This window comes from Ictidomys tridecemlineatus, chromosome 10 (assembly GCF_052094955.1).
Source record: "Ictidomys tridecemlineatus isolate mIctTri1 chromosome 10, mIctTri1.hap1, whole genome shotgun sequence".
NCBI classification, from domain to species: Eukaryota; Metazoa; Chordata; class Mammalia; order Rodentia; family Sciuridae; genus Ictidomys; species Ictidomys tridecemlineatus.
Window position 1 is genome coordinate 56,291,118 of NC_135486.1, and position 24,125 is coordinate 56,315,242.

Genomic DNA, 24,125 nt, shown 5'->3' on the forward strand with positions numbered 1-24,125 from the left:
ACCTTATTATCTAACAGAACACTTTAAACTTGTTTTCAAAATAAGCACATCAACATAATCTTTTGAAAAAAATATACTCAGAACAGTAATTTGAGATGTAGTATCACAAAATGGAAAGATCTAGTTATGCCTCTTTTTGTGACTTTAACCTAAAAATGATCACATGACTTCTAAGCTTTGTTTTCTTATCACTAAAGCAAGTGATTAGGACTTTTTTATAGGTGGATTGTGAGAATTAAATGAGTTAATAAATGTAAAGCTTATTTATAATGTACTGATTATAATGGTGCTCACTATCTATTCTAAGCTCCCTGAGGAACCCCTGTCTGCTTCTTCACCATTGTAGCCCTTAGGAACTAACACAATGCCTGGCAAATAATAAGGGGTTGATAAATATTTGTTTTTCCTACCTTTTTACATTGGTAAATAAGAGAAAAATTAACCATCTTTCATTTCTTATATAAAGCTTATATATTAGTTCACCATAAATTGTTTCAATTGGTCCATAAGCTTCAACTAAGCATCTCTTTTTTAAAACTTTTTTATGCTCTTATTGCATCCCTTAAAAGTTTCTCAAACTCAAATTATTCAAATTTTAAAAATGTTATTTTATACTTATTTTGGATTCTGAAGTTGTTGAAACTTTCACATCGACTTTTAAGAATATTCTGTCATTCTGAAACCTTCCCTGTGGAAGTAACTAAGTTTAGTTTTGTGTGCAACAGATGCACAGCATGGGAAAATTGCATGTCTCAATGAAATGAAAATACATCTTTCTTGAGACATGTGGGACTATAAATGATAGGTTGTTGTGTTCCTCTCTGTTGAAAAACAAAGGCTAAGTGAAAAATGTCTATTTTCTCTTTTGATTATCACTAGTAACAATTACTTAATTCATTAGTCTATATGGTCAAAAACACAAGTGGCTTTATGGATATGAGTACTAAACCTGAGATCTGATCCTGCCTTAGGTACTTCTAAGTTGTATGGTCATGAGCAAGTCATTCAGCTTCTCTTGAGAATGTGTCCTCATTAATAAAAGCAGATAAGCTTTATCTTGTAAGAACTTTGTGATCTTCAGATGACAGCTGTTAAAGTTTATGGAGCTGTGTCAGAGTGTTCTGAATGTAAAAATATAAAATATTTATAAAAAGAATTTCAATTATATTGAAATACTGTTATCAAATTATTTTAAAGTAATATGGTGGCATATGGTTCTTTTAAATAAAGAGTGTTGTTGTGAATTTAATGACTATAATTTTTGAAGAAATTATGAACATAAATGATGTTTTGAAATACCTATAGCAACTCTAATATATTTGAAAGAAATGCCAAGCATCAGTTAGGTGTTAGAGAAAGTAATGTAATTGTTTCTTCTCATGAAAGTTTAGACTCCTTGAACTCTATCATCTCCAAGTTTAAGAACCCCATGATATACTAATGCTGGTTATTTTTGTGAACAGTGTATACTTAAAGACATATCTCCATTCAGGGTGCTTAAAATATATTTTTCAAGATGATATCTTATAAATTACTTGGAATTAAGTTTTGTAAATGCCAGCTTTTAAAGTCTAAGATTTTTGATATCAAAATATTTTGTTGCCTTTACAAAGAATCTTAAGTTGGGGTACAGATCTTTAATTAAATATGCTACTTATATAACTGATTTCTATCATGAATTATTGTTTCTAGAGCTTCTCTTTAAAAGGAATTAAATTTCTTTTCTAAACTTACTACCAGGATCAGCCAAGATCTTGCTCTCATTGCTCGGGAGATCAACGATGTAGCAGGAGAGATAGATTCAGTGACTTCATCAGGCACTGCCCCTAGTACCACAGTAAGCACTGCTGCCACCACCCCTGGCTCTGCCATAGACACTAGAGAAGAGGTAGGAGATCTTCATGGAGAAATGCATAAGGTTCTTTCTTTTCTTTATTTCTTTTGCTTTTAGCTTTTTGCTTAGTTTTTTTTGTTTGTTTGTTTGTTTTCAGTTTTTTTTTTGGGGGGGGTGATATGTCCACCCTTCCTGTTTGCATGAAGCTCTGCATTTTCCAACTTTGCTTTAACAAATTTCTTTTATGTGTTTGTAACAAAACAGTAAAGGTTAACATTTGGTCTACTATTAAGATGGAGGTGGAAAATAATTTAGAATAAGAACTTTGCCTGCAAATTTCTGCATTTCTGCTCCGTAGCTTTACATGAAATGTGAATCTAAATGGTGTCTGAAAAGCAAACCAAAATTTGATATGATAAATGCTTGTTTTGACTGCTAGTTAATGAGTTACTATCTCTAATAGCAAAAAAAAAAAAAAAAAAGATAAAAACACAACAGTTTTTACTGCTTTAAGTGATAATTATGTTAATGAATCCATACATAGTTATATACACAGGAATATTTTAAAAAACAAAGATGTATATTATGTATACATATACACACTATATATGTATGTGTATGTGGGGTATGTGTGTGTGTGTGTGTGTGGGTGTATGTATATGTATAGATTTTCAAAGTATTCTTATAAACTCTGAAATTTAAGTTAACGTATGTAGACTATTGCCTGTACAAAAAAAAATCAGGACCTCTGGCAACACAAACCAGAGGATATCAGTTTACACAACGTGTTCCAGAAGGTGACTTTAATTTATAAAATTAATAGTACTATTGTCTCTTGTCCCTCAGTATCAGTGGGGAATTGATTCCATGATCTTCCCTTCTTTCCCACTGTACATATCAAAATCTGTCCCTTATGTAAAATGGTATAGTGTTTTCATATAACCTATGCACATCCGTTTGTGTACTTTGATTCACTTCTTGATTAGTTATAATACCTAATACAATGTGAATGTTACATAAGTCATTGTTAAACTGGATTGTTTTCAGAGTAATGACAAGGGAAAGTCTACAAACACAGGGTTTTTGTTGTTGTTGTTTGTTTTGCTTTTTAAAGAATACTTTCAGTACTTAACTGATGAGATGCCTGGATATGTAAGGTTGACTATATTTTCTGGCCATGTTGGCTATTTTAATAGAGAGCAGAAATGCAAGCAAAGGATCAGCATTTAAAAGAATGATTTGTGTAGTTCAGGGGTTGGTAAACTATTGACAGGAAATTCCTGTTTTTATATGATTTAAAATTGAACTTTTTTATGTTTTTAAGTTGTTGAGAAATATTAAGGGAATATAATAACTAATAACTTAAAATTATATGAAATTCACCTTTCAGTTTCTGCAAAATTTTTTTCACAGTGTAGACACACTCATTTGTTTAACTATTGTGTACGGCTATTTCTGTGCTACAGTAGACTGCAAAACCTGAAATATTTATTATCTGTCTCCTTACAGAAAAATTTTGCCAACCCCCAATACTAATGACTCCACTTTTTAAATTTTATAATATAATGTTCTGAATAGTAGCCCAAAATGGCTAACCTTTTTGATGAATTTAATTCTGATAATCTGAGCTGATATTTTCTTCAGTTGCTTTTTGTTATATTTCTTTTTAGTTCTTTAATGGACACTTTTCATTTGTTTTTCCTTTATATGTTGTCTGATTTAATAAGTGATATTTCATCAATCTGTGTAGAGTTTTGTTACCACATTGATCAATTTTAAGTATGAAATCATCCTTATTGGTGTAAAACAGAAAGATCTTCTTGGTGGCAAGACATACACATTTCGCTGGTACATTTATAATGATAATATTATTTTTTCAGCTTTATAACTAAATTTTACCTAACATGATTATACATTCACTCAAACTCTGTAGAATTACTCAAACATTTCATTAAATAGACTTTCATTTTTCCTTTTTGTTTTATTTCAGAATATTGTACTAGAGTTTATTTCCTCTTCAGTAAACCCAAATTAGGTAGTATTGAATGTCTGTAATTTGCACTTTAGTATATCATTGGCAGTATATTATTCTTACTAGAAGGTATAATTTCTATAGCATTGTTAAAAGTTTATCTGACTAAGATTAAAATATTTATGTGGATTTAAATTTTTTCCTCTTGTAAATTTAATTGAAATTTGCAATTTATGTATCTTATGAAGAAATTTGTCACTTGGATTTGGGAAGGAAAAAAAACAGAAAACTAAAAGAAAAAGAAACATTATTTTATACTGGTAAGGCAATATGAGTAAAATGAACTTATTGTCCATCTACATAGCTGAGTTTTTTTCTATTTAGTATCTATTTTTCATTTGAAGAAATTTTATTCAGAGACTAATTGATTTTGGCATAGTTATATATTTTAGATTCTGAAAATAAAATCTATGTAGATGAACATCTATTTCATAAAAAATACTTTTGAAGTGCTTACTTAAAACGTAATTGGTTTATTGAAGATGACATGCTTCTGTTACTACTTGAGAATGGAATAACTTCTAATCATAAAATTTATGCAGTGTCTATGCTTTTCTAATTTATTTTGTTCTCATAAGGGTTTGCTTTTGTTCTGTTAGTTGGTTGATCGTGTTTTTGATGAAAGTCTCAACTTCCGAAAGATCCCTCCATTAGTTCATTCTAAAACACCAGAAGGAAACAATGGTCGATCTAGTGATCCGAAACCTCAAACAACAGAGCCTCCTGATCATCTAACAATTACAAGACGGAGAACCTGGAGCAGGGATGAAGTAAGTGAACTGTAGACATTGACATATGGCAGAGGAGGCAAGCCCTATAAGTGGGAAAAGGGGAAACTAATTCATAGGGCTGAGGAAAAAATGGTTATTCTGATAGAATGAAATTTCATCCCAACATCACTTTATATCCAAATAATTAACTCTAAGTGAAATAAGTTCTTGAATGGCAAAAGCAAAACTATAACACCTCTTAGTAAAAATATGGGTAAAACTATCTTTGAACATTATATAAGTGTTGATTTCTTAAAAGACACAAAAAGTTTGACTTTAAAAGATTGATAAATTTTAGTATACTAAAACTAAGGACTTTGGGGCTGGGAAGCATGAGACCCTGGGTTCAATCCCCAGCACCCCCCGCCAGAAAAATTAAGGACTTTTATGTATTTAAAGGTACTTCAAGGAACATAAGAAGACAAGTTACAAACTTGTGTAGCACATATAGTACAAAAGATGAATATACAGAATATATAAAGAATTCCTATGGATCAATAGAAAACACAAAATCAACTCAATAGAATGAATATTTTCAAAAGATTTGAACAGCCGGGCATGGTGGCACATCTCTATTTCCTCAGCAGCTCAGAAGGCTGAGGCAAGAGGATTATGAGTTCAAAGCCAGCATTTAGCAACTTAGTGAGGCCCTAAGCAACTCAACAAGACCCTGTCTCTAAAAGAAAAAAAGAAAAAGAAAAAAAAAAAAAAGAACTGGAGCTGTGGCTCAGTGGTTAAGTGCTCCTGGGTTCAATTTTTGGTAACAAAAACGAAAACAAAACAAAAAAGAGAAAATACAAAGACAGAAAATAGGAAGGATATGTTTAACTTCATGAGTATTCAGAGATGGTATTTTAAGACAATAGTGAGAGTATAAATCATCAGTAACAAATTAAAAAATCTTAAAGTGTTAAGTATTGAAAGAGAATATGGCTACATGGACTGCCTTACATGTTGCTGGTCGAGGTTAAATTGGACTATCTTACATGTTGCTGGTGGAGGTTAAATCAATGCAGTCATTCTGGAAAATAGTTAACTTATTTCCTACATTTGAACATAAAGATGTAGCAGGATATTGCAGTTTTCCTGTTACTATGTATGTAAGGAAAACCTTTTTCCATTGACCAAACAAGGCACACACAAACATATTTATTCAGTAGATCTTTCTCTTACCCATGGTTTGATAAATTCTAAGACCCCCCAGTGGAAATCTGAAACTCGATGGTGCTAAACCCTATTATAAATACTAGTTTTTCCTATATGTATGTGTGTGTGTGTGTGTGTGTATGTGTGTGTGTGTGTGTGTGTGTGTGTGTGTGTGTATGGTAAAGTTTTTTTTTTTTAATAGTTGTAGATGGACAGCATGGCTTTATTTTATTTATTTTTTTATGTAGTGCTAAGGATTGAACCCTACGCCTCACACATGCTAGGCAAGTGTTTTGTCATTGAGCTATGGCCCCAGCCCAACTTATGATTAAGTTTGATTTATAAATTAGGTATAGTAAGGATTAATATAGTAATAATAAAATAGAGCTATTATAATAATATTCTGAACTAAAGTTTATTTAACATGATGCCTCTCAAAATACTTTATTGTACTTTCCTCATCCTTCTTGTGATATCAGATGATACAATGTCAATGTGATGAGAAAAAGTAAGGTTAATAATATAAACATTGTGACCTAGTGTTAGGTTACTGTGTAAGGTTATACATACATTGGAACATCAGCAGATGATCTTATAATCCATGGCTACTAAGTGACTTGGGGGCAGGAATGTATGTAGCATGAATAAACTGGATAAAGTGATGATTCATGTTCCAAGTGGACTAGAACAGAATGACAGGAAATTTCATTATGCTAATCAGGACAGTGCACACTTTAATTCTTATGAATGGTTTATTTCTGGATTTTTCAGTGTAACATTTTCAGACTATGGTTGACCACAGGTACCTAGAACCATGAATTCAAAATCACAGATAATGGGGGACTACTTTTGTTACTACTATTGTTATTATCATGTTGCTAATATCAAAAACTTGGAATCAAAGTGTTTATCTTGGCAAAAAATATGTAAAAAAAATTCAAACATATCATTGCACAGTTGTAATAAAAACAAACTACAGAAATGTGCAATGATATGTTTGAATTTTAGCAATATAAGTGAAAAAACTAAGTCTCCAAAGATTATATATAATGTGATTCTTTGTCATATATTTTTGTTAGCATGCAATTTTTATTGTTTTTTTAAAATCTATTTGTACAGTTAGTACTCCAGTATCAATTTCAAACCGTAAAAAGAATGTACTTCCCAGTGATAACAGGCCACAACTATTCATCTGAAAAGAAACCAAACTCTGCCTCTGAAAAGTTTACTAATTACACAGTATTACACACTAATAAACACTGTAAATAATGTTGGAACTTCAGTATTTAATATAAATCACATGCTGCCTTTTCTTTTTAAAAAATTTTTTTAGTTGTTGGTAGACATTTTTAAAAAAATTTTTTTTATGTGGTGCTAAGGATCGAACCCAGTGCCTTGCACATGCTAGGCAAGCACTCTACCACTGAGCCACAACCCCAGCCCACATGCTGCCTTTTCTAATGCTTACAACATTTGTTTAATATCATTTAGAATAAACGCTTCATGAAAATGCTCCTTTACACTCACACATGAACGAACTGATACACAGAAGAGCAACCAATTGAGTAAATGGTAAACATAACAAACAGAACACTAAATTTAGATAATCATACATCTGTGATCTTACTATCTACAGTCCTACCTATGACTTAGGACATACTGCCAATTCTACATAAATAAACTTAAGTTAAAATGACAACAGTTTCAATGCATGATGACAAGATACATCTCTAGTCTGTATAATACGTGATCATTCTGTTAACAATAAATAAATGTTAAGGTTTTATGATCATATCTTTTCCATATTTTATTTTTAACTCTTTCTTTGTTGCATAATTTTAAATTGTTTTTTAAAAATGCATTTCCTTGTTTATTCTCTTCACCCAGAATTAACATACTGAATTAGGAATAGATGAAGAAGATAAACTCTGTCCTGGTATAGGTGAAAATAACTTAGTTCTACTAATTAAACATTTCTTTTGTCCATTTATTAGTTGTTGCTATCTTTGTCATATATTTATAAAATGAAAAATATACTCCTTGATCTAACAAATATCATAAAAAGGAAAGATAGAGAATGATAAATGGAATTCATGATATTGTTTACCTTTACAGGAAGACAGAGAGATGGGACGGAGTATACCATCTAAATTGAAGTAGATATATCAGTCAGCCTTACTGCATAATAGACAACTGAAAAAGTTTCTGTGGCAGAGAGGTTAACCCAGAGTTAATAGTGGGCTTAGCTGTACAATTAAAAGTTGCAAGTTGCATCTAGATTTGCTTCATGTATTTTTTTATACATATGACAGCAGAATGGATTATAATTCTTATTACACGTATAGAGCACAGTTTTTCATCTCTAGCTGTATTCAAAGTATATTCACACCAATCTGTGTCTTTATACATGTACTTTGGATAATAATGTCCATCACATTCCACCATCATTTCTAACCCCATGCCCCCGCCCTTCCCCTCCAACCCCTCTGCCCTATCTAGAGTTTGTCTATTCCTCCCATGTTCCCTCTCCCTATCCCACTATGAATCAGCCTCCTTATATCAGAGAAAACATTCAGCATTTGGTTTTTGGAGATTGGCTAACTTTTAGCATTCCATATATCTTTTGTAGTACTTGGGCCAGTAGGCTTACTGGGGCTTTTTCTTGTTATAGTACCATTAGAGAGGAAGCCCTAACGTGCAAGCATATTTCAAACCTTTGCGTATGTCATATCTCTGAACATCTCATTGGCCAAAGCATGTCACATGGTTAAGGTCAAAGTCTGAGGGTACAGAAATATCTTCCTCCAGTGGTGGTGGAGACAGTGGAGAAGTGGACATTTATTTTAAATACTATCTACTCTTTATTGATTATTGGTAGAACCTAGTTATTTGGAGGAGTGGTAGAGTCATTAGATTACTAAAAGGATAAAAAAAGTTGCCCAAGTGGACCAGTGATGTATGTCATGAATATTGATTCATGGTTAATTCTGTGAACCTGCAGACCAGTGTTTATAAAAATTTTTAAATTATTATAAAATGAACATGTTATTAGTTCAATGACACATGCCTGTAGTCCCAGCTACCCAGGGGACTGAGACAGAAAAATCATTTAAATTCCTCTAAGTGTAATAAAATAACGTGCAAGAAATCTTTATTTGTAAAAGAGGATGGAGATATCTAGAAAATATCTCAAGGTTATTATCAGAACTTTGTTTAATATACTGAACTGCAATTTATGGGGTAGAAAAGTGAGAGAGATCCTCTTCTGTGTATAATCTTTCCTTAGACTACCCTGCCTTTTGTCACTCCTTCCTTATTTGTATATGTCTTCCACTTTAATTTGGCTTACTTCCTCATTACCCACACATCTTATTTCTATTTATCCTCCTTGCCTTTATGTTGCTTTTCACATCCCAAGAAACTTTATCCTTCACTGGCTTCACATTCTTGTCATTTGTAAGTTCTAGTTTTTCCATGACCACATCCTACTTATGTCACCCTCACCAAACTCATTTTCATTGGAATTCTTACAGCACTATATCACAAAATTTAGCATATATTTACATGCTTTTTGTAAAATATTTAATAATATTTCCTATATATGACTATTATCCCCACCTCTTACAGGTCTTCAAAGCATATTGACATCCAAGACCATATCGAATTTTCTGGGTTTTCTTTCGAAGTATTGATATAGGTCTGGCAATATAAAGAGGCTGATTTTGGAATATCTGGACTCAAATTCAGTCCTTTTAGTGAACTGTACTAGCTTTGCTTTCATGAGTTATCCCAGCTCTTAGACCAAATTTGGCCTGTCACCTTTAATAATCTTTTATTACAACACAGCATTATTCATATGTTTTTAAATCTTTTGTGAATGCTCTTTCACTTTGCAAGAAGAAAGCTGAGTTTTGGTAGAAACCATATGGCCCTTAAAATCTTTCCTGTGCACAGACAAACCTCTGTATCTCAACTGGGGTAGTACTAACCCCATCACAAAAACTTAATATTTTGAGTAAATTTTGAAAAGTTTGTCTTTCCCATTATATTCTGTTTAGAGAGGAGGGTTTGTGCTCTTCTTGATCTTTGTTTTCATATTACTTGGTGAAAGAATAAATAATACATTTAGTGTGCTCTACGTTATTCATATCTTCCCTTTTATGATAGTTTGAATGGAGTATGAGAGTCATGACAGTAATTAAAGATAGGCTAAATTAGAATTTTTTTCTTCAAAATGGTATGACCAAAACAATATGGAAACTTGACAAAAGAAACTCCTTTATTAATAATGTTTCATTTTCTTTATTTCCTTATATATTACTCTAATTGCGTTCTTCCTAATTTTTTCATTGAAATTAGCATAAATACTACATACCTGTATACTAAGTTGTGAATAGTGTTCTTAGTAGTTGTACAATTCAGTGGTAGTATTTTAATATCTACTTTTTTTCTTTGTTTCAGGTCATGGGAGATAATCTGCTGCTGTCATCTGTCTTTCAGTTCTCTAAAAAGATAAGACAATCTATAGATAAAACAGCTGGAAAAATCAGGTACTTGTGGTTACTGGAACCTCCTTTCCATAACAGTTACCTCTTCCATTTTTTTGAGCCTGATATCACAGCTATGAATAATTAATAAAGTCATTGGAACTGAATCTCCCTGCTGCCTTTACTATCTTCTTTAGTTTGAAAATATAAGTAATAACCATAGCTAACAAATGCCTTTGATATTCAGCCCCTTTATAATTGAGAATTAACAGCTGTAATCACTGACTTGTAATTAATAACTTGTATTAATAACCAGAAACATTTTCCTTTTCTACAAAAATAATAGCAAATAATTTAAATTAACAGACTTTGAGGGTTCTTTTAAAGGCCTCAGATTTTAGTTTCATTTTCCTCATTGGTAAAAGGGACATTATTTGACTTAGGAAATGTATATAATAAAGGCACAAGACAAGACTAGTCTAACAGGCACAACACTTGAGGATATTTCAGCTTTGCCACTTACTAAGAACTTGAATACTCCCTTTGTTTAATCTGGCCCCAGTTTTACCATCTTGTAGAGGAATATGTATACTTTTTTATTGATTTTTTTTAAAATAATGACAGCAGAATACATTATAATTCTTATTACATGTGTACAGCACAATTTTTCATATCTCTGGTTGTACATAAAGTATGTTGACGCCAATTTATGTCTTCATACATGTACTTTGGATGATGATGTCTATCACATTCCACCATCCTTGCTAATTCCCTGCCCCCTCCTCTTCCCTCCCACCCCTCTGCCCTATCTAGAATTCATCTATTTTACTCAGCAATAGAAGAGAATAAAATCATGACATTTGCAGGTAAATGAATGGCTGTTGGAGAAGACAATGCTAAGTGAAGTTAGCCAATGCCCAAAAAACAAATGCCTAATGCTTTTTCTGATATAAGGAGGCTGACTCATAGTAGGGTAGGGAGGGAGAGCATGGGAGGAACAGAGGAATATGTATACTTTTATTGACTACTCATAGAGTTGTTGTAAGGAGAAGAAGATACAAGTCTCATACATGAACGTACATACATAGTATATTTATTTTTTTAAACTGTAATATTACTGCTTTTGCTCTTCATTGCTTTTTCTCAAATTCAATTTTCCCTTCTTTGGAATGAATATGTTCATCTTGGGAAAACTTGCCCCAAAGTAAATACCTGTCAAATATTGTTATTTTATAACTTTATTACCTATTCAAAACAGAGAATTCTAGATTCTGTGTAATAATATTTCAGAAATCATTGACACTGTAACTTAATTTGTTTGTAGTTCATATAATTAAAAGTTTCAAATATAATGAAACTATTTCTTAAAGTTATTTGTTAATTATAAATTACACACAAATATAATTTTATGTGGCTTGTGTATTAAAATAAAACATTTCATCAGTGTTTGATAAATACCAATAAGTATTTGGGGAAAACAGTGAACATTATTTTTATTGAATTTTAAGGTAAATTACCTAGTTTAAAAGAAACTTAAGATATTTTTTCAAAAACTATTTCAAAAGTATCATATCAAACGTGTTTAAAGTATTTTTTAAAAAATATTAAAAATGTTTACTATAAAAAGTTTACATCATCTTTCAGTCAAATGTAGAAATTTTACTTAGCATATTAAGAACTGGCTTGAGCTTTCTTTCATATTTAAGGCGGGGGGGCTACCTGGGATTGAACTCAGGAGCACTTGACCACTGAGCCACATCCTCAGCCCCCTTTTTGTATTTATTTAGAGACAGGGTCTCAGTGAGTTGCTTATTAGCACTTGGCTTTTGCCTAGGCTGGCTTTGCACTTGTTATCCTCCTGCCTCAGCCTTCTGAGATGCTGAAATTATAGGCGTGTGCCTCCATGCCTGGCACTTTCTTTTATATCTTGAGTTCTTTTTTTAAAAAAAAAATATTTATTATTTATTTTTAGTTTTCGGCGGCAGACACAACATCTTTATATGTGGTGCTGAGGATCGAACCCGGGCAGCACGCATGCCAGGCGAGCGCGCTACCGCTTGAGCCACATCCCCAGCCCCATATCTTGAGTTCTTGTCTGTATAATTTCTTAAAAATGTACCAGATCATCTCTTCATTTTGTTGTCTTCTAGAAGAAAAATAATCAAAAATTTGTTATATTCACAAGAATGGTCTAATCTGTACTGTCTGGTTCTTTTTTCCTCTTTATTTGTAAATGAGTATCTTAACAGAAGTAATATATGAGCATGGTTTAAAAATACAAATATTTTAGGGGCTGGGTTGTGGCTCAGGACACCTAGCATGTGTGAGATGCTGGATTCGATTCTTAGCACTGCATAAAAATAAATAAAATAAAGATATTATGTCCACCTGCAATTAAATTTTTTTTAAAAACATACAAATATTTCAGAAAAATATACATATAATGTCTTTTACCTGTATATGTTTATATATGTCAGTACACAAATATATTTTTTCCATATTTTTGTCTTTTCAATCAATATTTTTTCGAGAATATAACTGAAGTATATTGATAGTCTCTCCAAATTGGGTTGGAATATGAGACATACTACCTTTATAGTTAAAAAAAAAAGCATTTGATTATTTGGCTTTTCTTAAGTTGTTCCTCATAAACATAAGTGGTCTTTTAAATTATTTTAATAACTATACCCTTATTTTGCCATCCATTGTTCTTTTTTCAAGAAAATTTACTCTGTCAATTGTGACATATTCCTATGAGTTTCAAATAAAGTTAACTTTCCACAGAATAATAATTTAATATCCATTCAGTAACAGATAGTTGTAAAGTACATTGTAGGTACTTTAGAATTTTTGTTAATTAGACCTTAACAAAACAAAAACCCCTGCTGTTGTGGAGTTTACATTCTAGGTAATATATTCAAATGAGTCAACCTGGGTTAAGTTAGCTGTTTCTGCTACCTGATTTGTCTTAGTTTCATTATTTCACAAGAATATTATTTGTAGTTCACTAATCACAATTTGTGTTCCCACAGAAGTCTAGTCATCTTCTTTTCCTTTTTCCTAATATTAAAATCATTAGTAGTTACATAGAAGAGATAATAAAAATATAAATAACAATACTAATTTTACTTTAGTAAATTGAAATCCTATTTCATTTTTTAAAAGTTAAGGCTCATAATTCAGAGATTAATCGCATGCTATTTAGAAATAATGCATTTTGTGAAGTCTGATTGAGTTTATAAATGATTCCTTTGTTTTTATTTTTACTTATACACACTGATTAAGCAGTTAAGACTAATGCCATCTTAGATGAGGTTTGTTTTCCCTTAATAGTCACATCAGCCCATTTTCTTTCACAAAAAAAAAAAAAAGGAAAAGAAGAGCTTTCCTTTACTGTCATAGCCCACCCACCTGTGATGTACTCATCTAGTGTATGGCCAGAGACAGATGTAGTTTACTATTCCCTTGGGTGAGCCCAACTGGAATTTGAAAGGAAAAAAATTAAACTTAGCTAATTAATTATTACACATGAATTAACAAATCTTCAGGTCCTAATCACATGCCTGCGTATTAGTACCAAGACTCAAACCTCAGGTTGAGTAAAGTATTCAGTTTAATTGAAGGTTATGATTTTGAATTTTATTCCACTAAAATTATATTCTAAATTGGTATTTCATGGCAAGATTATTAACCACGGAACAAATAAATAAAATAAATATTGATTAAATAATTGTATATAGAAATTGGGCCAGAAGTATAACTCAGTGGTAGAATACTTACTTTGCCGTGTACAAGTACTTGACTAGCCCAAGTTCAGTCCCCAGCACTGAAAAAGAAAATAAAAATAAAAATCTTATACAGGAATAGTCTCCAAATTTATTCATTGATAAAGTTGTTTTTAAGTGGATATTTTTGTCTAGCACTTTTCAAAATGCCCTCACAATTGAGTGCAGAAGGCAGGCAAATGGGTACTTATAATGCAATGTGGTAAGAATAGAAAGGAAATTACAGGATAAGATACTGTGAGATCCCATAGTGAGTTTTGGGATCTAGGAGAGATTGGTGGGCAATTTAAGTCCTGAAGAATGGGGAGAGGAGTTAAGTAAAAAGTGTAGTGACAGGCTCGGGATTATGAGATGACACTGTAGAGATTAGGATGTATCAATTTAGGCAGATTTTGTGAAGGACTTTGTCCTTTATCATAAAAAGAAGAAAGCAATAGAAAGTTAATATATTAAATGATTGCTTTTGATACACTGTTATCCATAAAAATATCATAAGAGTGTTATTAAAAGTGTGGTATGTGACTTGCTACTGTAAAACATTTTACATGTAAATGAATATACTATGTTATTTCATTCCAACTACAAGAAATAATCACTCTAATAAGTGTATCCTTATCCACTTACTCAGTTTCCAGATTTTTATGGACTTCTTACTACTATTCTCTTGTTGATTGTTTTTTACCACAGTGTGTCTTTCTCATTCTGCTCTGAACTCATCTCTAATCTCCCCCTAAGAAAAATGATTTATGTAGCTTTGGCATTTAATTAAAATTGAGAACAAAGAGCACATTGATTTATTGGTTGGCTATTGATTTTACTGTCTTAGAAATTTGACAATTTGGGAAAAAATGCCTCAACAACATTACATTTAAATATTAAATGTTCCATATGTTTGAGTTACCTTCAGTTTGAGTATTGGGTTTTACTATGTGTAAAACACTTTGACAGACTTTGTGAAATAAGATAATAAAGAGAATAAAACACCATTTGACTTATAAAATTTATAATCAAGTGGTAAGGTAAAGCACATATATAATTACATGTATAACATTGTTATACAAGACAGCATATGATAGAGTAAAAAGAAAAGGAAGGATCACTTTCATGGGATGATCAGGGAAGATTTTGTGGCATAGATAATATTCAAAGATGGGCATGATTTTTGATAAACAAATCTAAAGAATAGAGATGTAAGCCTTCTGCATGGGTACCTTAAGGAATGCCTGATCTTTAAGCTTTGTGCCAAAACATATAAACTCAAATACCTACTGAGGTCAGTCTAAAGAAATGCATATTTAAATTATTTGAATACTTCCTGTAGATTCAATTTAAAAGTATTTATGTGAGAACTCCTGTTTTGCAGCATTCTCATTGTATTCCATATGAAGTGACCCACTCAAGTTACAAAACATGACCCTGCATTGGTAGACTGTCACTTTGCAATACCAGTTTCCATGTATTGAGAGACAATGCTAGAAAATAGGTTATAGAGGACTTAGAATATGAGTCTAAGACTCCCCCACACCAAGACTTTATCAAAAAGTACTTTTAGCTTAGTAGTTAAATTATTGAATAAAATAATCTTTGGAATTTATTACGTATTCCTGATGAAGTTTAGCCTACTTTTAATCTGTAATGACAATCTGAAAATGACTTTGAAAACTATGGTTTTTTTCTTGAAGATTCATATTGACTTTTGAACAAAAACAAATCTGACCATCATAGCCTGGCCTAAGTAATTTCTTGATAAGCTTTTCTGCCTCCTTAGTATTTAAATATAACATTGTATTAGAATTCATTTCTTTTCTTAATTTATATATGACAGCAGAATGCATTTTCATTTCATCTTAAAATATTTTGCTGAGGATGTTCTGTAGTGCAGGCATTCTGGTTGTAAATTCTTTTAACTTTTATTTATCCTGGAAGGTTTTTATTTCATCATCAAATCTAAATCTTAGTTTTTCTGGATATAAGATTCTTGGTTGGCATCCATTTTCTTTCAGAGCTTCGTATATGTTGTTTCCATGATCTCCTGGCTTTGAGGGTCTGGGCTGAAAAATCTTTTGAGGTACAAATTGGTCTCCCCCTATATGTGATCTGATTCCTCTCTCCTGAGGCTTTTTAAGATTCTGTCCTTTTTCTATATGCTAGGCATTTTCATTCTAATGTGCCTTGGTATAGATCTGTAGTAATTTTGTACATTTGGTGTCCCATAAGCCTCTTGTATTTGGTTTTCCAATTCATTCTTCATGCTTGGGAAATTTTCTGATATTATCTCATTGAAGAGATTGTGCATTCCTTTGGTTTGAAACTCTGTGCCTTCCTCTAACTCAATAATTCTTAGATTTGGTCTTTTGATGCTGTTCCATAATTTTTGGTTGTTCTGTTCATGGTTTCTTACTATCTTCACTGTGTGATCAACTTTATTTTTCAAGTTGTATACATTGTCTTCATTTTCTGACGTTCTTTCTTCCAAGTGATCTAGTCTGGAAGTAATCTTTTGCTACCTGTATTTTCTCTCTTATCTCTTTGTTGGAGTGATAAATTTTTTGCCTGTATTTGCTCATTAAGGTCATTCTTTAATTCAAAGATTATTTTAATTATGAACCTTCTGGAACTCCTTCTCTGACATTTCATCAACTCTGCTGTCCATGGGTTCTGTTATTATAGTGTCCTGGTTTGTTTGGGGCACTTTCCTCCCTTGTTTTTTGATGTTGTCTATGTGGTTTCCTTTCTTGCCATGTGGACCTGAGATATTACAGTTTCTTTCCTATATTCTTGTAGTACCCATGCAGATTGTCTGTACCTCAACTTGCTGTTGGGCTTCCAGACCTTGTTGGTGTCCCTCAGTGGATGCTACTGCATCCTGGATCTGAGACCTGCATAAGATGGAGTGGGTGGATTTGGGTCACTGGTTTGACCTCCCATGGTAGTCTGCTGGTCGGAAAGGGCAGTTGTGCGCCAGAGGCTATGCTCTGGTGAGTGTCTGTCCCGCCTAGGGAGGGGTGGATTGGACTGCTGCGCTCCTGGGTCCAGCACAGGTGGGTGTAGGTGGATCTGGGTCGCTGGGCTTGACCTCCCACGGTAGTCTGCTGGTAGAAAGGGCTAGATTCATTTCATTAAAGCCTGAATGATAGGTTTGGCTTCTTAAGTCCATACCATATTTACAAATTATCCTTTCAAATAAGCTTTTTATCTCTTTAAGAGTTTTGGCTTTTTTGTTTTATTTTGTTTCTTGGTGAATCAGGAAACTTATTTAAGTATTCTAAGCCATTTTCATCAAAGTAAAATGTCTGTGGTTTAATAATTTTAGAACTTGTATGAATTCTTAGCACTGTCTGGCTAAATATAGACTTTTCCAGTTGTACAAGTTATTTTCCTAATTCCCAGTACTAGTGCTACAAGGACTCTCAAAAGAACACAATACTTTGCTTATTCCTTAATATCACAGTCAGTAGCACAACAGTTCTTAAAAATATGACTGGCAAGGATGTTTACTCTTTTGAGTTTAGAAAATTTGATAATAGATCAGAAGAGTATACTTATACCAGATTCCAGACCCATCATTATATTATTAAGTATGGTTATGCGTAATTGTAAATGTTCCAGATTTGAATGTATATTAATGAATTGCATGGCATATTGACCTTTGAAGAAATACCATTAAGGACATTAATTTACTATTTAAATATTAATTAGCTACCAATAGTAAAAACTTACTTTCTTAATGTTGTACAGTGTTGATTTTTACATAAGGCAGTTAAGCTACATTTCCAGAGTGACTCATTGAAGAAATTTTTTAAAAATTTAAAAATGGTAGTTAGTATTTACATTTTTCTAAAGCTGCTGAATCATGTCTCATAGATGATAAAGTATTGAATAAAGATAAATGCCAGGTTTGAAAGACAAATCAAAATTTGGTGGTACTTTATAAATTATATTAAACTTAGTTTGCAGTATAGGATATTTATCTCTAAAATAGTATTTTTTTATTAAAAAGATAAAAATTTAAAATTTTTAAATCTTGGGCTGGGAATGTGGCTCAGCGGTAGAGTGCTCGCCTAGCACGGGTAGGACCTGGGTTCGATTCTCAGCACCACATTAAAAAAAAAAAATAAAGGCATTGTGTTGTGTCCATCTACAAAAAAAAAAAAAAAAAAAAAAGATTCTCTCTCTCTTAAAAAAAGTTTCTTAAGTCTAATAGATTATATATAAATACAGTAACATTAGCTGAGTGCAGTGGTACATGCCTGTAATCCTAGGGGTTCAGGAGTCCAAGGCAGGAAGATTGCAAGTTCAGAGCCAGCCTGAACAACTTAGTGAGGCTGAAAGCAACTTAGCAAGACCTTGTCTCAAAATAAAATATAAAATGGGCTGGGATGTGACTCAGTTGTTAAGCACCCCTGAGTTCAATCCCTGGCGCCAAAAAAAAAAAAAAGTAACATGAATTAAGATGTACAAAAATAAACATAGTAAGTTCTTCAGTTTTCAGTCTGTAAAATAATGTTTATACTTTGCTCCACTAATAAAGTTGTCTACTCCCATATAGAGGTTTTAACACAATTGTTCATACCTCATTCAGCCTATTTTCACCTTACTCTTACTTTACTTAATACTGTATATATTCTGTGAGAACAAACTTGTGTGTTCATTGTAAGCATCCATCCTTTTTGTTTTGCATTATTTTATTTCATTTTGTTTTGAGACAGGTTCCCACTGTTACCCAGACTGTGTCCAAACTCCTGATCCTTCTGGCTTGGCCTCCCTAGTAGTTGGGATTTTAGGCACATGCCACCCCATCCAGCTAGTAACAGTTATGTTGTTAATTATAAATATTAGTTAAATTTTGGAGTTATGTCAAATCTACATTTGTTCTATATTTGTTTTTCAAAAAAAGAATGAGAAGAATATTAAAGAGTTTATTCATATATTGATACTATCTATTTTCATTTTTAATACAAGTTTTTCATATGTGTTAATTAATTGGTCCTATTGGCTTAGTATTTAATTCTCAGTTCAGGCAGGTTTTTACCCCCCTGTGTAGCTTTGAAAAGATATATTGTTTTTGGAATTATCATTATAATGAAAACATGTTAGGTTTTTAAAATATGAAAGTAAAATGCTTATTCCTTTTTTATTTTTAGAATATTATTTAAAGACAAAGATCGGAACTGGGATGAAATAGAAAGCAAATTAAGAGCTGAAAGTGAGGTCCCTATTGTGAAAACCTCAAGCATGGTATGGCAATTTTTCTTAAGATTAAGATATTTCAGTAATAGAGTTTTATTTTAAGGAAGATAATATACCTATTTTTGAGTTATTAGTTTATATTTGAAAAAGAAGATATAAATGTACAAATTTGAAAAAATCTTTTTCCTTTATCGGACTATCACAAAGGAATTTAAAATAATAGGTTGATAATTTCAAAAGTACAGAGGGCCAGAGGGAGGAATGTTTTTTCACTATTAAGGAATCTTGTTCTTTTTAATAATTATACATTAAAAATAGCAATTTTAAAATAAGTACAAACATTAAGTTGATGTGAGTTATTTTTATTTACTTAATTCATTGCTTGCCTCCTTTTAAAACAACTTGTATAGATTTCTACTACAGAGTAGAATTCTAATATTAATGCTGCAGTTTTTATATATATTTTTTTCCCAAAGAAAACTCTAAGACACTTATTATAGAGTTATTATAAAGTCAATCAATACAAATTTTGTCAAAATCTTTGTTTCTATAATGGTAAATTACCTTGAACTTTTTATCTTCTATCATTATTGCATTGAAAAATATTACTCAATTTTGTTTTGAAAGATTCTAAATTTGAATTTTGTTTACTGAGTGTCATAATTATTTCATATCATGTTGTTACTAAGTTGTATCATGTAAATGATATTGAGAGTTTCAAATAAAATGAGTGAAATTCATTGCTTGTCATTTGAAAATGTTTTATTTATAATAAACTGATTCTTGTTATTGCTTTCCTTGCAGGAGATTTCTTCTATTTTACAGGAGCTGAAAAGAGTTGAAAAGCAGTTACAAGGTAAATTTACTACTGAATTAGGTATAAAGCGCTAATAGCTAAGTATAAGTGCATTCTAAGAGATGATATTTAAAAAATTTTTATTATTATAACAATGTTTGATTAAGTTTTATGACACATGTAAAAATATAGCATTCTACATATTCAAATTACCCATAAAAAGGAAACTTTAAAACTTGATGAAAAAGTTAAAAATAACTGGGTGCATTGTAATCCCAGTGACTCAGAAGGCTGAGGCAAGAGGGTCACAATTTCAAGGTAAACCTTAGCAACTTAGCAGGACCCTGTCTTAAAATTTAAAAATAAAAAGGGTTGGAGGTATAGCTCAGTATAGCATTCCTGGGTTCAATCCCTGGTATTAAAAAAAAAAAAAAAAAAAGGTTAAAAATTTAGTAAAGTTAAATCTTAAGCATATATTAGTGCTTAGATGTGAAAATAGGCTAGATGTTATATTCTAGGTACATATTTAAAGTGTGTAAATACAGCTGAAAATGCTTATTGATAATTAGAATTATTTGACAATTGTTGGCATAACTTCAAATGAACTTATGTTTTAATGCAGATAAAATTTGCATAGATGAACCATGAGATATGAATACATATTGACTACAGGAACTAGAAGAGGAAGGAAAAAAGAAAATGAAAGAGACTCTGTTTGCCTTTTGAACTTTGACAGAGATATTCTTACTCATATCAGATCTAGATCATTCATTAATACTTGTCTTGACCTAGAAGTCCCCAGTGGTACAACAAGAAAGTTCTAGGGCCCTCTGCTATTTCTACTCAGTCTTTATTGACTATGATGGGCATAATATGTTAGACCTACCTAAGAGGTTCTTAACCTTTATTCAGGTCCATCACATCTAAGTATTATGATATAAAACCCCCTAAATTGTACAGTTTCACAAAGTAGATTAATACATTTTTTAATAGGCTTCTAAGAGATTCTTATATGATGCTTGCTTCTCCCAAATCCTTACTCAGCTTGACGTCAGGTTGAAAATCACTGTTTGGGAACTGCCCTTGACTACCCAAAGATCTTTGGTCCCTTCTGTAGCATTACCAAGGTCTGTTTGCCCTGCTGGGTATTAGTATCTAGGCCCTAAGAAAATGCTTTGCCTTCTCTGAGAGAAAACTTATGCAATGCTGATAATCCTGGCAGGTGACAGTGTAAATAATTTGGCTCAGGTGTTTATTAAAACCCATAACCAATACTTTGACTATCTTCTCACAATAACAAAAGCAAATTTCAGAAAGGTCTTCTTGAATTCTGCATCTACAAATAGCAGTTATGTAACAGTTAATGAAATGCCCAAGTGATTTTCCATAAAAAACACTCATGTCTGTATAATCTACAATATAGATTAGCCACAGAATTAAAAAGAGTAGAGATTTAAATATAGTAATGGTATTGGAAAGATTAGTGACAATTAAGATCGTATACACACCAATAATTGAAATATTACCCAGATCAAATTTAACTGCATCTACAATTATATCTTCTTCCTTCTACTTTTTTTACTTTCTTTTTTCTTTTTTCCTTCAGCAATCAATACTATGATTGACCCAGATGGAACTTTGGAAGCTCTCAACAACTTGGGATTTCCTAGTGCTATCTTGCCATCTCCACCGAAACAGAAATCCAGTCCTGTGAATAACCACAGCAGCCCGGGTCAGACACCAACACTTTGCCAGCCAGAAGCTAGGGTTCTTCTTCCTGCTGCTGCCTCAGTCTCAGCTGAATTTGAGAATGCCGAATCTGAGGCTGATTTCAGTATACATTTCAATAGGTTCAACCCTGATGGGGAAGAGGAAGATATTACAGTACATGAATGACTTTCTCTTGATTGTTAAAACAATTACCTGTGGAATGTCTAGGAATTATTGGAAGCAGCATAGTATTGACATACAAAACAAGACAATTTGGTCAACTACAATCTTGTCATCCCTGTCTTCTTAATTTTATTTATTTTTTTACCTAAAATGAAGCGTCATAGTAGTGCTTTCAAACCATTTAGATAACCACTTGATGCACATATAGGGAAAAGCAGATTGTGGCAAATTTACCTTTTGTGGTTTTATGATTTTCAAATTGAATTATTGCATCCTTTCCCTTCATAGATCTTTGTTTTTTTTTTAAGCCATGCTGTGACCTACAAGCAAACTAAATATCCCCCTGACTCCTGTGCCAAGCTGCTCCCTGAAATGGACTTCCTCTTCATCTGTACAGATTTGTTAAACATTCTATTTGCTTCTTAATGTTAGGTTTATATTAGTACTCATTACCATTGGACCCAATGACATTGTTTTCCACAGTAAAGCAGACCTTTTACAACTGTCATTCTGTGTCCTAAAATTTTCCAGCATAGATGTGATTTATATAACTTTGTTGCTACATAACTTGTCTTGGGGTTTATGGAGATTAACCATTATGTTTGCACTAAGATTTACTGGGAGTGGTAGGTGGACATATCTATATCAATAAGGACTAACCGTCTTTTATGTACATAGGAAATTGATAATACTGTATTTGTTTTAACCCCACAGTGTTTTACTCCACTTTCAAAAAGATCAATTTGGCACTTTTTTTCAATTTTTTAAATGGAAATAAGATTTTGTCCTCTCATTTTAGATTAAATGATAACTAGAAAGATTAAACTAGACAGATAGTTTAGGTGGAGTATATTTTTAAAACTAAGAACATGTATATCGGTCCTGTGCTACCAAGTTTATATGTGACAGTTGAAAAAAATTCCCCCTGAAATAATCATGAGGTTAAAATTTTCTTCATTAGGAAACTTGGAGAATCAGTAGTTGTAAGATTAGTTGATAGTTTCACTCCCAAGCAATGAATTGCTTCTGTGTGTTTCCCTGTAGGACCCAATAGTAAATCCTGTCTCAGTTTTAAAACACATTTATGAAGACCCTGAAAGACAACGATGACAAAGGCTTTTGGCTTATGCTACTAAATAGAAAGCCTATGAAAAATATCTTCGATAAACTTTTTATTTTTTTTCTTTCCTTCCAGTAAGTTCACATTTGGGTGACTTTAAAAATAAAGTAATTATCTTTGTGTTTCCAGAACACTATAATTTGGGTGAATCTTAGTTAAATATTTTTAGACCGGGATTTCCCCCTTGATTCCTACAGCCCCTAAAGGTTAAACTGTAACTTTTGTGAAATAGTCTTTAATTTTAATTTCAGCAATAACCTGTTCTACCTTATTTAAAGAAACAAAGTAATTGTGTACTTCAGAACTTTATAGGATTTTAAAAATCCTGTACTATTGGATCAATTAATAAAAAGGCAGAGTCTTTTTGTAGAGTTGTAAAAACAATTCTGTTGTATACTGGATTTCATGTTTTTATTTAAACAAACAAAAGATAAAGAACTCCTTGTAAAGCTAATTTCCCATTGTATCTAATAAAGGAAGACTAAAAAAGGTTTTAAAGTACATAAAAGGAAAGATAAAAATGCACTAAAGGAATAAATAAAACGTTCAAACAGGGTCAGTCCATTTGAAGAAAAAAGTTGAACAAAATAATCATCATTGCTCCCTCTTTTGTTTAATGTTTGGGTACTGATCATATCCACATGGAAGTAGAAGGTAAGGAGTTAGAAAATTTAGCATTTACTCTACTTACGTTATTGTTTGTTTATACAGTTTTGTTTAATTATAAACATTTGGCCTTTTACTATGTTATTTTTATTTTGTATGAATACATTATTCTCCTTATTTATTTTTGTTACATTTATTACTTATGTTATTTTGTTAAGCATTTACAATTCCATTTTTAAATAAAGTGTTTCTGGAACTTTATGCAATGATTATACATTTTATTTCTTCTACCATCTGACTTACTAATAATCATCAATTAGTAAAAGAATCTTCCAGTTCTAATTAATATGTGACCATTTTCAAACCTCATATTATTTTGACTAAAGAAAACATATTTTCTTAGCAAATTATAGTAAATATAATTCACTTAGCTTAATACATTAATGAAATATATGCATACAAAGGT

General features: G+C 31.8%; 1 protein-coding gene across 8 annotated transcripts in view; it reads left to right on the top strand.

Annotated features, from left to right (window-relative positions):
- The window catches only part of Cep170 (centrosomal protein 170), a 118,407-nt gene extending 94,487 nt beyond the window's left edge, over positions 1-23,920 (top strand). For 4 of the 8 annotated variants that reach the window (XM_021727191.3, XM_021727186.3, XM_021727189.3 and 1 more), the window contains 6 exons: positions 1,741-1,918; positions 4,466-4,636; positions 10,244-10,332; positions 19,199-19,292; positions 20,049-20,100; positions 21,647-23,920. In XM_021727191.3, the coding sequence (XP_021582866.2) occupies positions 1,741-1,918; positions 4,466-4,636; positions 10,244-10,332; positions 19,199-19,292; positions 20,049-20,100; positions 21,647-21,936 (874 nt within the window). In that variant the 3' untranslated portion in view covers positions 21,937-23,920. The remainder of the gene's footprint in view (positions 1-1,740; positions 1,919-4,465; positions 4,637-10,243; positions 10,333-19,198; positions 19,293-20,048; positions 20,101-21,646) is intronic. The other 4 variants (XM_005326570.5, XM_021727190.3, XM_021727188.3 and 1 more) reach the window with 3 other exon arrangements.
- The last annotated feature ends 205 nt before the right edge of the window (positions 23,921-24,125 follow it).